The sequence below is a fragment of the Streptopelia decaocto genome, assembly GCF_964273445.1.
Source record: "Streptopelia decaocto genome assembly, chromosome: 20".
Lineage (NCBI taxonomy): Eukaryota > Metazoa > Chordata > Aves > Columbiformes > Columbidae > Streptopelia > Streptopelia decaocto.
In genome coordinates this window covers 5,963,711-5,977,813 of record NC_138675.1, presented here as the reverse complement: position 1 = coordinate 5,977,813, position 14,103 = coordinate 5,963,711, and the positions used below count along the sequence as shown (strand labels likewise).

At 55.8% G+C, this 14,103-nt stretch overlaps 1 protein-coding gene across 3 annotated transcripts; it reads left to right on the top strand.

Annotated features, from left to right (window-relative positions):
• Nucleotides 1–1,401: 1,401 nt before the first annotated feature.
• Nucleotides 1,402–13,351, top strand: TMEM240 (transmembrane protein 240; the record flags this gene model as incomplete). 3 transcript variants are annotated; one of them, XM_082069996.1, is made up of 5 exons in its annotated part: nucleotides 1,402–1,549; nucleotides 2,061–2,347; nucleotides 2,570–2,676; nucleotides 9,279–9,487; nucleotides 11,394–13,351. In XM_082069996.1, the coding sequence occupies 4 exons, from the start codon at nucleotides 2,291–2,293 to the stop codon at nucleotides 11,540–11,542; spliced, it is 522 nt and encodes a 173-aa protein (XP_081926122.1). In that variant the 3' UTR covers nucleotides 11,543–13,351. The 3 variants fall into 3 exon arrangements, with proteins under 3 accessions (XP_081926122.1, XP_081926123.1, XP_081926121.1); XM_082069997.1 differs by having other exon boundaries at nucleotides 1,403–1,549; nucleotides 2,535–2,676; XM_082069995.1 differs by lacking the exons at nucleotides 1,402–1,549; nucleotides 2,061–2,347 and having other exon boundaries at nucleotides 2,477–2,676.
• Between the last annotated feature and the right edge of the window lie 752 nt (nucleotides 13,352–14,103).

Genomic DNA, 14,103 nt, shown 5'->3' with positions numbered 1-14,103 from the left:
CATACAGAACTCCATGGTCTTTTTCATCACGTCCGTTTGCAGCCCCGTGAGCCGCTGGATTTAGCGAATCTGGTCAGCGCCAGTGGCTGCAGGATGGGGAAGGTCAGAAACGGGGGCTGACGGCAGAACTTGAGTTAGACACGATCCCTTCAGGCTCGTCTTCAAGTCGTCTGCGGTTTTATTTGGCTGTGGCTTTAAAAATGCGTCTGTTTGTCCGACTGGCAGAGTCCCCAGCTGCATTATCTCTGCATTACTTGTGTGTGGATGGTGGGAACCACCTCCCGGCTGCACCGGAGGAGAAATGGGCTCGGGGTGCTGGGGAACCCCGGTGGGCTGGGCAGGATGGCGGCACAGGCGCCGTCCCAGCCTCGCTGCTCCTGGCTTAGCAAATGCTTCATGGGTGTGGTTTAATTTAAAAAAATCAACCCTGCAATGCAATGTGTGCTCTAATTTGAGGACACCATTTAGTGATTTTAATTGTGTGACAGTATTTTGGTATTTTCAATACCCAGTAGTAGGTTAATGACTGTTCCTTGAAGAGTGGAGTTTATATAACACAAGTCATTACATAAGGAGGCTGATTGTGGCCTGAGGAACACAAGGAAAACAAATATGCAAGAATGCAAAACCCAGAACCCCCAAGACGCCTGAAAAAGAGATGAGTTGTGTTCCAGCAAGGTGAAGATAACCTTGAGGAAGGATTTGGAGGTGAAACCGCTGCCCGGCGTAACCACCACCAACCTGTGTGTGACCTGTTCATCCCCATCGCACGCTTTGCATCAAAGAGAACAACAAACAAACAAACAAACAAGCAAAAAGTTGCTGGCTGGTCACTGTCTGTTATTTTTCCCAGAAGCTCCTAAACACGGCGCGAGTTGGACCGACCCAACCGCGCGCTGAAATAAAACCGCGGCAGAACCTGGAGCGCGACCTTTTGCTTGGACCTTAGATCTCAGGTTTGACAGACGGGATGAAGTTGTAGGGGGGGTAATTTCGCTTCTGCCACAAAAACGAGCGCGTCTTCTGTGTCTGCATCACTCAGGGAGCCGAGATCCTTGGTGGAGGTGGGAATTGCTCCCAGTTCTGCTGCAAACACCCTCAGAGAAGAGCCGGGCACCCCCAGCCGCCTTGGGGTGCCCCTTCGGGCATCCTCCCCGGGATGGGCGCAGGACCCGGGCCAGGCGGGGGCACACGGCTGGGGGACCCCCCTGGAGGGGCCGTGGTTTGGGGAAGGAGGGAGGTGCCGTGGGAAGCGCGGGGGCGCGGCGGAGTTCGGGGCTCCCGGGTCCCCCCCGCACCGCCCGGCCGGCCCGTGGTCCCTCCGGGATGCGAGGAAGACGGGGCCGACCCCGGGCGGGAGGAAGGGCGGGGTGAGGATGGCGTGTGGGATTCAAAATGCGGCCAAGCGCCGCTGCCGCCGGGGTTTCGCTGGGGAAAAGCGTGCGGCGGCGAGGCGGGAGAAGCCCCGCAAGGGCAGGTCCGCAGAGCTGTCGCTGCTGCTGCTGTCGCTCGCAATGAGCCGCTCCCGGAGCAGCGCCTCCCCACGTAGGTAAATGCCCGGGCTGGGGAGGGGGCGGCCGGCTCTGCCTGGGCGCATCTCCCCGCTGCATCCCGCATCCCTCCCCCCGGGCCCGGGAGGGGCTGGGCCGGGGGCTCCCAGCAGCGGGGACACGCAGCCCCGAGCCGGGAGGGTGGGTTATTTTTAGGGGGGGTGGTGGTTTGGGGTTTAGGTTATTATTTTTTTTGTGCACCCAATGGGAGGGGGCTGATTTTGGGGAGGGTCGGGGAAGAGGATGCAATGAGGCTCCCCCGGACTGGGTGATTTTTGCAGCCTGCCTCCTCCTCCCCCAACCTCCCCCTCTATCCCCCCCCTGGTTTTGGCTGGCTCGCTTTCCAATTGCTGCATGAAGGGCTGTGCTTGTGGCGGTGTGTGCCCGCTCCCGGAGACGTGGCGCACCTCCCTCGGCTGAGGCCGCCGGAAAGGGATATATATATATACATATATAGATATATATATATATATTATATATTTTTTTTTTCACCTGTCACGTTTGTCCTAGAAAAATAAAAAAGTAAAACGGGGAGGGCTCGGGAGCCCGCGGCAGCCCCGGCCCGGGGGAGCGCGGGTGTGCGCGGGGGGCGCCCCGCCGCCCCTTCGCCCCCCGCCGCACCGCAGCGAGCGGGGCCGAGCGCGATGCGCCCCGGGCTGGGCTCTGCGGAATAGCGCGGCCGCCGCTCGCCGTCCGCGGGCTGGGGGCGGACGGACCCGACCGCTGGCAATTCCCTCTTGATGTCCATGAATGCAAACACCATGATTTTCATGATCCTGGGCGCCTCTATCGTTATGGTAAGAGATTTTGCTTATCTCCCTCCCCTCCATTCCGCCCTCCCCCCGCTCTGTCCCTTCGCCCGTGCACCTCCGTGTGTGTGTGTGCATGTGTGTGTGCCCCGTTAAACACCCCAGATTATTTTATTTATGACCGCTTCAGTCTTTGGCAATCAAACTAGAGTCAATGTTTTATTCCATCATCCAGAGTTGACCAGATGCCTTGGTTATGGGCTCTTACAGGCAATAGCTTGCTTGATGGACATGAATGCGTTGTTGGACAGATTTCACAATTACATCTTACCGCATCTGCGAGGGGAAGACCGAGTTTGTCACTGCAACTGTGGCAGGTAAGTGACCTGCAGCGGCTCCTCTGCTGCCCCCAGCCCCTTCCCACCCCCTCTCTGAAGGCACAGCGAGGCGGTGGCCAGGGCCGCCTGCTGCTGGCTGGACTCCCATGTTTGCATTCTGGCTGTGTCTCACCTTCCTCAGCAGCTCCTGCATGAACACACGTTTGCTTTTTTGTGTATTTTTCTTCTCCTCAGAAAAAGGGTTTTCTGTGGGCCTGGAAGCCCATTTTCCTTTGTGCCCATGCTTGTGTATATGCATCTGTGAGCCCTGGGAAAGTGAGTAACTTTCATTTAGACGCTTGTCATTTTGCCTTTGTTGTCACTGGGCTGTGTTGCTTCTCAGAGTGTTTGTGGTCTGGCTGTTGCGGTTGGTGGTTTTTAAATGGAACGGGGTTTGGAGAACCGAGCAGATCTGTGCCCAGGAAGGAGTGTTGCTGTCTAGGACAGTGTCACTTTGAGGCTTCGTAATCTTTGATCAGCTTTTAATTCTCTGTGGCTTTTCTCCTGAGAGTTGTAATGATTCTGGACAGAGCACACCGAGGTCTGTGCTTTTCTGGAGCGCTGAATAACCTGAGAGCATCAGGATGGGTTCTGTGCAAGGAGCAATGTCTCTGCTGTGTGCAAGTTTATGGCTGGACAAATACCTGCCTCTCTGCACGGCTCTTTGGCAATGATGCTCAATCCTCCTGAGCAGCGTAGCACTCCTTGTGCTGCGTGTCATCGCTGAGGTGCTCGACTTTGGCCGGGTTAGAGCCTGGGGACCGAGCTGTGGGGAGCTGGATTTCGCTCTTCTCCACGGGACTGTTGTTTGGGATCCTGTTCCCACGCTCCTCGAGGCCTCAGTCGCTCGTGCCTGCGGGAGAGTTTCTGGGCTGGGGCAGTAAAGCAGCCCGGGGCTGTGCCGGCTGAGGCCGGGCTGGGGGAGCCCTCCCGGCACAGCCAACACCTCCATGGAGCTTTTCTGCTCTTGGAGCTGCCTCTGGAACCAGCTGCATCCCGTCCCCAGGTGTCACATCCCTCTGGCGCCCCTGACATGGAAGCAAAGCTGGGACTGGGATGTGCAGCCTTTAACGAAGGGAAACTGCCCTTCCGCTCTGCTTCACTCCCGAAGGCGACCAGTGTCTTTCTCCCCACGGTTCCTCCCCAGACTCCCGTCCAGAACAGCACAGGAGGCACAAGCAGCATCTTTAGGGCCAAACGCAGCCAGGCCCCGAGCGATCTAGTGAGCAAACCCTGAATATCAATACCCGGCTCCTTGGGCAGCTCTGCCTTAGGGCCAATTAGGAACGCTGTGGATAAATATCCGGTGTCTTTGACTTATTTTCTGGCAAGGACTGTCTTTTTCTTAGGTAATTTTTTGAGCCTTCTTGATGTTTTTCACTAGTTTGAGAGTTTTCCTCTGCCTCTTCAACCTGTTTTTCTCTTTACTTGTCACAGCTGTGTTCAGCAGTGCTGCAAATTGGTTACTGGTAACAGACTTGAGCATCATCTGGAGCATCAGGTCTCACGGGTGGTGTTAGTGGAATGTCTCTTCTGCCCAGGACTGAGGAGGTGGCGGGGGCACTTCTCTCTCCTCTATGTCTGCAGAGATGCTGTTGAGGCAGATAAATTAACCACAGCACTCTCTCCAGACATAGCTCATTTCTTAGAAAGTGCCCAAAAGAGCTTCCAGATTGTCAAGCATGGACCTCAAGTTTACCAGTTGCCTTAGGTATGTAGAAGTGGTGGCTCCTGCCATCAGAAACAGCACAACCACGTCCACTCCTGGGCATGGGCTCTTGTTGGGCATGAGCATGATTTCTGACGTGTTGATGCTCTGAGGTATTTGACGCTTGCACGAAGCATCACACTATGATGGGACTTTGGCCTCATGCTCAGGTTTGGTCTGTGATCCCCAAACCTGCCACCCGAACACCTCTGTTTGGAGTTTTCTGATTTAAAAGGCAGGTGATGCTGAACGTGCTTTGTCCCTTCTATCAGGTTTAGTGCACAGAGCACGAGCCATAAGCAATTCTGCCTTGCGCTGGGCAAGGATGTGACCTGGAGCATGTTGTGAGCAATGGTACCAGGGACTGATAAAGGCCTCTTAATTTACCAGTAACCAAAGGGAGCCCTTGGAGGAGGGAACTGGCTGCAGTTCAGTGTGTTGCAGGGGGGAAAATGAGTAAATATTGCAGGAATGGAATGAGGAATTAGAATAAATGAAGGTTGTTGGAGCATCTTGCTGGACACGGGAGAACAGAGAAGGTGCTTGTGGAGGTTCTGCTGTGTGGGACTGGGGGTGATGCTGGGACTGGGACTGGACCCCACGGCTGCCCGGCTGCGTGGGGCTGGGGCTGATGCTGCCCGGGGTGCCTGTGCGACCCTGCAAAGAAACAGGCGGTCAGGGCTGACGCGTGTTTGCTGTCTGTTCAGCAGAAATGTCCACCGAGCCTCTGTTTTCAGTTGGGTGAGCCTGGGCTGGACGGTGCCGTTGCCACAGGAATGGTCCAGCTCCGGGAGCTGAGACGGGTCGTGCTCTGGGCTGTGGGTGAGAGCAGATGTCCTCTTCTGTGGTAGGACAAGGGGTGATGGTTTTAAACTAAAGGAGGGAGGTTCAGGCTGGACATGAGGAAGAAATTGTTGCCCTGAGGGTGGTGAGAGCCTGGCCCAGGTTGGCCAGAGAGGTGGTGGCTGAACCATCCCTGGAGACATTCCCGGCCAGGCTGGACGGGGCTCTGAGCACCCTGAGCTGGTGCAGATGTCCCTGCTCATGGCAGGGGGCAACTGGGGGAGCTTTAAGGTCCCTTCCACCCAAACCCTTCTGTGGTTCTATGATCTGTGTGGCGGGGTGTTGCTGTCAGGCTGGACAGGTGCGTTCCCACTCGGCCGCCCTCCCCGCAGCACTACAGCCAAGGAGGGAAACCTGTTGGAAGCCCTGAGGCCAAAGCGCAGCTGTTCGGGGGGAAAACAGTCCTGGCAGTTGTTTGGGAAGGGAATCTGATGTCATGATGGCGCGTGGAGCGAGAACATCAGCAGAGAGACAGGGCTGGCCCTGGCACCTGGTGCTGCTGCTGAGCCTGCAGACGTGCTGGGCTGGCGGCGACGGCTCCTCTCCCAACATCTGCCTCCTCGCTGGAGGAAGAGGGGGTGACAGCCACATTTAGCACCCTCCGTCCTCAGCATCTGGAGATGTTCAGGCTGTTAAAACCGCTGTGTTCTGGCTCGCAGGCAGCCTAGACTGTCTGTTCCCACCTCCTCGGGACGCTCCTGTCCCCGGGAGAGCGGGGCCGTGCGGGGCTGCAGGAGGGTGGCACAGCCCCAGCGGCTCCGTCCCAGCCAGGAAAGGGTCCTGTCGGGAAGCAGAGCGCTGGCAGCAGATCAGGAGCTGGGTGATGTCATGCAAAAGGAAAAACACCAAAGGGCGTCCGTGGGAGCAGGGCGAGCTGGAGAGAACAGGTGACACCTGCCTGGAGCAAGGACCCCTCGAAACATCCCGAGGGGCTTGGAAGTTCCCTGTCTGGGAAAGGACAGGGACCTCGAGAGCTCTGGTGTGTATTCTCCTTGCCACTGACCTTCTGAGTGACCTTGGGAAGGTCTTTCCCTGCCAGGCAAAGCCTCTCTCTGCGAGCGGGATTGGAAAAGCCTGAGTGTCAGTCTTACCAAAATGCCAACACGCAGCAGCCGAGCAGCCTGGGCAACCCTCAGGTCACCTCCTTCTGCCCAAGGGACATTTCACCCCTGCTCTCTGGGCCTGATCCCGTCTCAGGCTGCGTGTGCATCTCCTGAGCATCGAGAGCCTGCGGTGCCACCGGCTGCTTCCCGGGGCTGCTGCAGCGTGGAGGGGCCCGGGGAGACGTTTCCACCTGTGCGGCGGTGCCATCCACGCGCTCTGCAGCCTGGCAGCGCTGGCAATGGCCCTGGGAGGTGCTGGGCTGCTTGTTGTGTTTGCAGAGAGGCTGCAAGGTCAGACAGGGATGCAGGACGGAGGCTCTTCACCTCCTCACTCTGCTTGCAGCCCCACGTCTTGGGGGCGGTCAGGAGGGGAGGATACGCCATGTCCCCCCAAATCCTGCTGGAGCTGGGGAACGGGTCAGTCCAGCCGGGTTGTGACAGCTGCAACGCGAGCCTGAGAGATGTGACACGTCTGCCACCGACAGACGGACACCTCGGGAGGGAGCCGAGCTGAGCCAGGGCACCAGCGATGCCCGCGGCAGCGCGGGGAGCGGAGGGTGGAGAGGCGGTGACGGGCTCTTTGCATTTAAAACAAGGGATCGGCGGCGCTTTTTGCAAGGCTCCGGTGCTGTGTGTCGGCTGCAGCAGCCAGCGCGCACGCAAGGTCACTGGAAGGGACAATAGCGCTTTGGGCAGCTCCGTGGTGAGACTTGCCAGCCGTGCTGGCCACAGCTCCGCTCCGCTTGCCCCGGGAGGCAGGAGAGGAGGTTTTCCCCCTTTGCCACAAAGTCTGGGAGAGGGGACAGAGATGCTCCAGCTGGAGCACACATGCACAGACACAAACGCCGCGCTCCCTCTGCCCAGCAGCTTCAGTCTGTCACCCGAGCCAGGTGCTGTCTGGCTGGGGACAGCTCAGCAAATCCAACCTGGCGTCAGGAGAGCAGCTGCCGGCTCGGCGTGCAGAAAGGAGCTGCAGACACCACGGGGGTGTCGGGCCCTTCCTGCCGCCCCCAAGGTGCCGCTCAGCCCAGCGGTGGCCAAGGGGACCGGGAGAGCTGGAGGAGACCCCGCTGCGGCATGCGGACTCAGCTGAGCCCAGGAGGGGGACCAGAGGTGACCGTGTCCCTTCCCGCGGCGTCCTGCAAGCAGACAACAAGAGCGGTGGAGAAAAGCAGATCGTGTGGTGGGAAAAACATCTTGTGAAGGATGGGAGGAGAGTGTCCCGTGTTCCCCCGGTGCTGCGTGTGTGTGTAGAAATGCAAGTGCTGCAGGCACATCCCTGCTCCTGAGCACCGGGGGAGTTTGGCACTGGGAGGACTGTACCCCAGGACTCTCTTCAAGTACAGAGCTGAGACCTCCCATAAAAAACACCTCGTGAGTGGAGAGAGCTCCGCACTCGTGTCCCAGGAATGGGTCTGTCCTCGGTGTGTCTGGGAGGTTTTGCCTCTCTCAGCCCCAGAGGTTAGTGATGCTTTGCACGGGGAGGCTTTAGGTAGAACATCGGGTTCTCCGCTCCTGCTGAGGCCACTCAAGCTCTCAATCATTTCAGGGAGTTGAGGCTTCTGGAGGTGTTTGTGGACTCAGCCCTTAGGCTGTTTCTGTACTACAAGAAGCAAAAGGGAGCAAGTTAAGGACCTGCCGGGTATCGCTGACAGTGACTGGGGACGCGTGGCACATGGGATGTGTGAGATTTGCCTTTTTCCCTTCTGCAAAGCTGCTCTGCTGCTTCCCACCCCCTGTGCCACGGCACCAGGTTGTGTGCCAGCCCTACGTGCCGGGAGCCGGTGCCTGCGGTGCAGGTGCCTCCATTAAGCCGTGTCTGAGATTAGGGCTGTTTTCAGTAGGTTCCTTTGAGTGGAGGTTTGTTTGCGTAAATATTTGGACGTTTCTCAGGCGTGATTATTGAGCAACCTGCGCTTCATGCATATTCAGAGGCCTCCGGCGACTGCGTCCTCGGCTGCGTGCGGGAGCGGGGTCGGGTCCGTGGGGGCGGGAGGATGCGGGTGCGGGGGATGCTGTGCGGGTGGGTGGTGCTGGGGAGAACCCATGGAACTGTGTCCTGGCCTCGGGCTGTGAGCGCTGGGGATGCGCCTGTGGGGGCCCAAACCACCCCGGTGAGAACCTGAGATGGTCGGGGAGCTCGCGTGAGTTTCCCAGGAGCGCTGCGGGGTCCCTGCCCTCTGCTGCCCCAGGACGGTGAATTCACCATGTGCTTCCAAGTGCTTCCCCATGGCTGTGAACATCTCACCGGGGAACGCTACGGTTCTCCCGGCCGCTGGGCTTTGAGCAACATGGTCCTTTGAACACGGGAGTAACAGCTGGAACGTTCCATGTAGGCGAGGTGGACTTGGTTAACAGTCAGACCGATGATCTTAAAGGTCTTTTCCAACCAAAGAAAGTTCTATTTTGTTCTGAGAGACGGGACATGAAGCAGAACAGCTTGGGCAAGCGCTGTGAAGCTGCTGGTGCTGCACGGCAGGGGAGTTTGTAACCGCACGAGCAGGACGCTGTGATTGCACTCGCAGGGCTGCGCTCTCAACCCTCACACTGTGTGTACTCACAGGAGGAAAGTGTTATTAACCTCTGCCCGCCAACACGAGTGCTGTGCTGCCCTTTATGCCTCTGGAGGGGTGACCCCTCCAACCTCATGCTGTCCTTAATATTATCTCCCGTTTTACAGATGACGAACTTAGGCACAGAGAGCCCGAGTGTCAGGGATGCGACTCGAGTTCCAGGCGTGGGTTCGGGTTTTTATCCTTTTCTATCTCGCTCTCTTGCCAATTCCTCCGCTGACAAAAGCACAAAAAGCCAAGACAGCACTTCTGTTCCTGGGGATGTTGGTAGAAACTCGATGGAGTTGTGTTAAATCAGCCCCTGGCCACAAGAACAGGCACTGGATGGGAAATAAACGCACTGATGCTTTTCCCCGTTTCTATTCCCCGCAACAGGCATCACGTCCATTATGTTATTCCGTATGACGGGGACCAGTCGGTGGTGGACTCCTCGGAGAATTACTTTGTGACTGACAATGTAACCAAGCAAGAGATCGATCTGATGCTGGGACTTTTGCTGGGCTTTTGTATAAGCTGGTTTCTGGTGTGGATGGACGGGGTTCTCCACTACGCAGTGCGGGCCTGGAGAACCAGCCGGCGGTATGGTAAGTGCAGCCCCCGGGCTCCCCGCTCTGCCCTGGCTTTGGAAAACAGCAATATCTACGTGGAAATGGCCAAGGATGCTCATCCTGAGGGTTCTGCTTTGGGAAGCGTCAAGGACGTGCTGCAAAGGGCTGGTTGATAAAGCGACATCTTCACCCGTAGCCAGGCTGATAGATGGGGGAGCTGGGGCTCTGGAGCTGGAGGAGACTGAGGGGTGACTCCTTAATGTTTACAGATCTATAAAGGGGGAGTGTCAGGAGGATGGAGCCAGGCTCTTCTCGGTGACAACCAGTGACAGGACAAGGGGCAATGGGTTCAAACTGCAACACAAGAGGTTCCACTTAAATTTAAGAAGAAACATTTTCCCAGTGAGGGTGGCAGAGCCTGGCCCAGGCTGCCCAGGGGGGTTGTGGAGTCTCCTTCTGTGCAGACATTCCAACCCGCCTGGACACCTTCCTGTGTAACCTCAGCTGGGTGTTCCTGCTCCATGGGGGGATTGCACTGGGTGAGCTTTCCAGGGCCCTTCAACCCCTGACATTCTGGGATTCTGTGTGATTCTTTGATTCTGTGTAGCCTGAACTAACACAACCACCAGAGGCTCCTTCAGAGGCCCCGCTGCCCCTCTTTGCATGGATGTCCCATTGACTTCGATTGTTGGAGGGGAGAAAAAGACAGAAAAGCTATTAAAATACTGAATGACTTGAAATTCCATTGTACTACCTACAAATCTCACCCTCTCCGACTCTGACGGTGTCTGTTAAATCACCTGTCAGAAATTCCAATCAGGGAAGCAGACTCTCTCTGAATGCTCGGCTCAAAACGATATTAATCTTTCATTAGTCTCCCCAAGCCCGCTGGGGCAGTTTTGATCCAGGGCTCTCTCGAGGCCATTTCCAGGCAAACTGTCACATTTTCCAGCGAGACGGGAGGGACGGAGCCGACCGGGGGCCGGTGACAGCGGTTTGGCTCGGTCCCCGCCGTGGTCTCGTCCCGCTGCCGAATTCAGCCGGGCTGGGGGAGACGCCGTAGTGAGAGCAGCAATATTGCTCTTCCCAGCTCTCGCCTCTCATTACAGACCCACAGACACGCTATCGCCATCCAACCTCCCTCCTTGCGATTGAATACTGCGTAGATTTTTATTTTTAGTAACACAGGGCAGTGCTAGTAATTAATTTAGTATTTAAGCTGAAATATCCTTTTTTTTTCCTTTCATTTTTAACTCTCCCCGTGTGTGCATATTCAAAGGCTTTAAGAAGGGGGTGTCCAATATACTGTGCAAAGTAATGAATGTTGAGCTTTTATGTGTTTCCTCTTCATTCAAATCAACTATGCAAATGTAGTCATTTTAAAGGCAATAAGCCCTTACCTATTTCTTCATTGAATGAGTACCCAGGCTGAAATTTCCTTCTAAAGATAGAAACGGTGCCTGTGGCTGTGCGGGGTGGGGGGTTATACAAAATACTGCACTGTCTGAAAGACAAGAGCACCACTTAGCAATGACTCAATGTCACGCTGTGGCCCGATCAGCTTCAATTTTGGTCTGTTAGAATAACCTATAGCTCCTTCCCGATGGAAGAGATTTCTTAAAATAGAAGATATTCTATGGGAGCTCAGACATCCAGTTGCGCTCCATAGTAGCTGCAGTGCTGGTCAGAGCAGACACGTACCAATAATGGCAATAATTCAACTTTACACAGTCTATAGATCGCTGGGAGTTTCAGATTCTCCTTGGTGGGGCCGGGCTGTGTGTGTTTCAGTGTGGAATGACCCAAAGCTCTCACAAAAGTGAATGGCAGCCAAAATGTTGCTACAGGGGAAGGTTCGTGGGCTGAGCCTGGTTTGCGTGCAGGGCAAGGCAGGAGAACACACCTGGAATCCCTCACCTTCCTTCTCCTTTCTGCCTTCCAGACAATTCCTGGTCGTGGATTCCCAAATTTTGTAACCTGAAGGAGTTCAGAAAACGTCACCACAGGCAGTACGAGGAGGCGACCGGGAACATGGTGCACATCAAACAGAAGCTGTACCATAACGGGCACCCGAGCCCACGGCACCTCTGAGGATCGTCCTCCCCCCCAGAGACTGCAGTGAGCGCTCAGACAAGGACTCTGCTCTTCTGCCCGGGAGCAGCTCCTGGTTGCTCCCCTGTGGAAGGACACGGTTTTATTTCCCCACGCGGGTGTCCCTGTGGCACACCACCATGCACAACTAAGCCAGTCCTGGATGCTACGCAGCCAAGACATTGCACTGTGTTCCACGTTTTATTGTCAGACTTGTGTACATATGTAAAAAGCAGACAAACAAAAACAAACAAAAAAAAAAGAGAAAAGAGATTTGCATTATATTTCCGCCCCCGTTTCCCGGCATTCGCGCTGTCCTGCACGCCCAGCCACCCCGTGGGGAATGTTGGCCACGGGTATGGAGGCGGGACAACATGAAGAAGATGCAGAATTTCTCATCCAAGAGCTCGACCCCCCCATTTCTTTGGTCCCTCGGCTTGGTTTTGCTCCGCTCTGTTCCTCCTGTTTCTGGAATGGCTTGGCTGGCCGCAGGTTTGGATGGAGACTGTGGGCAGGGGGTTGGAGGCACAGCAGCCCCTCTGCTTTGGTTCGTGGGTTTTGGGAGTCGCTGTGGGGGAAGGAAGTCCTGGGAATATATAATGGATTTGTTCTTTGCGTTGCTATACACTGAAACCTGCCTTAAGCAATCCAGGAAAGCTTTGTACCAGGGGAGCAGTACCACAAGGTATGAGTTTGTTTAACAGGGCTGGGGCTGACTGGTTTACACCACTTTTATACTGACGGTACCCTGCTGGTGTCGGTGCTGGTAATTCTTCTCTAATGGAGAGGGGCTGCTTCTGCTGTGTGGGGAGAAGTGGATTGAGTTGAATGGTGTTAGAGCTGATTTGTACCCTGATCCCACCCCTCTGCTCATAAACGCTCCCTGCTCTTTGCTGGGGAGAAACGAGCTGCTCTCCCTGCTCTTCTTAGTGGGGGAGCCCGAGACCCCGGTTGATACCACCCCAGAAACACTGACGATGTATCGAGCGGGTCCTGTTAATGTTCTCACTCCTCCCGCACAAGAACATCCACCTCTTTTCCCATGTCGCTGCTCCGACCTGAAACAGCCCGTCACTGGGCTTGGCTTGAGGAACACGGCGAGACGTGGGCCTGACGCCAAACTCACCCACAGACCCAGCATCCCAAGGATGGGTTGAATCAAAGTACGAGGATGCTCTAACGTGGTTTTGCCTTTGCTTCCCCTGGTCGCAGCTTAGGTGTGGGGTTCGAGGCAGCTGGCAAGTGTCTGGAACCAACCTCCATAGGCAGAGACCTCCGGTACTTCCAGTATTATCTAGAGGAATATTGTTTGATAAAGCAGGGGGACAGCGGGGTGGTGTCTGGTTCCCGTAGCGTCGTGTTCTGCTGGGGGAGAGCAGCAAACGTGCCCGGAGCACATTGCTGTGCAGATGTTGAGCAGCTGCAGTGCAGAGATTCTTACCGAGCGGAATAAGGGAAGGAGACGTTAGCCCCAAGAATTTCAGTTGGTAGCCCTGAATCCCCATCATTTCTCCTTCATTCCTCATTTGGTATCGAGTGGGCTTGTGCTTAAGTGGGGGAAACATCCAGAACAAGCAGATGATTAATATTATCAGGAACTGCTGATTTCTTCTATGGGTTCCTTGACTCTGTCAATGGCCTCCTATGGTTTGATTGCGATGTCTGTGAAGGGAGAAGGACACCATGACTCCCTGCTCCAGCTTCCGTGTCCTTTTAAATTTGTTTTCCTTGTTTCCTCTGCCCGGGATCAATTCAGTTCTGTACAAGCCCCAAAACTGGCCAAGAGCCCAATATCCAATTTTCTGCCATTCCCACCTTTGCTAGTCCCTGGTGCCTCTTTGAGCCTCAGTTTCTGTCTGGACCTAAACAACTGCCCGGTCTGTACTCACGTCTGTCTGCGCGACTGTCTGTCACTCCGGACCCCCCGTGGCTGTGATGTCTGCAGCCACCTGTTAGTACCTAATGAGCAGAAGAGGCAGCTGCTCTCTGCGTGACACCGTGTCCCCGTCCCGTCCCTCCCGGCTCTGCTCGATGGGAGCCGTCCCAGCGCCGCCCGACGTCGTCGTGCTGTCTCGTCCCAGCGCGGTCGCCCCTGTTGTCGCAGCTCGGGTCTCTGTCAAGTCCGCCCTTGCACCGTCGTCTTCTCCTGTGCGTGTGTTCGTTCTGCTTTCGTCTGGTTGTGGGGGTGTTTTCTCCTCGTTTAATTGTCTGAGACGTGCTAGTGTTGACTTGTTTGTTGTTCTCTTGCCTCTGATCCAGTCTTCACACACACAAAAATATATAAAAGAAACCTCAAAAAACCCAACCCACAGAAAGAACAACAGCAAAACCCAAACCCAGCAACAGCCCCAAACACAGAAGGTTCAGGTGGGAGAAAGTGACTCTGGCATCAGGGAGGGGACACGGCAAGGTCAGGGCTGGACGAGATGCTGGTTAGAACCTGGGGAAGAGAACACGGGGCTGTGAAGCTTCCAGCTGCGTCTGTGGTGGCAGCTCCGTGGGGACAAAGGAGTGGGAAGTGTCACCAAGGCTGAGCGCTCACCCGCCAGATGCTTTGAGGG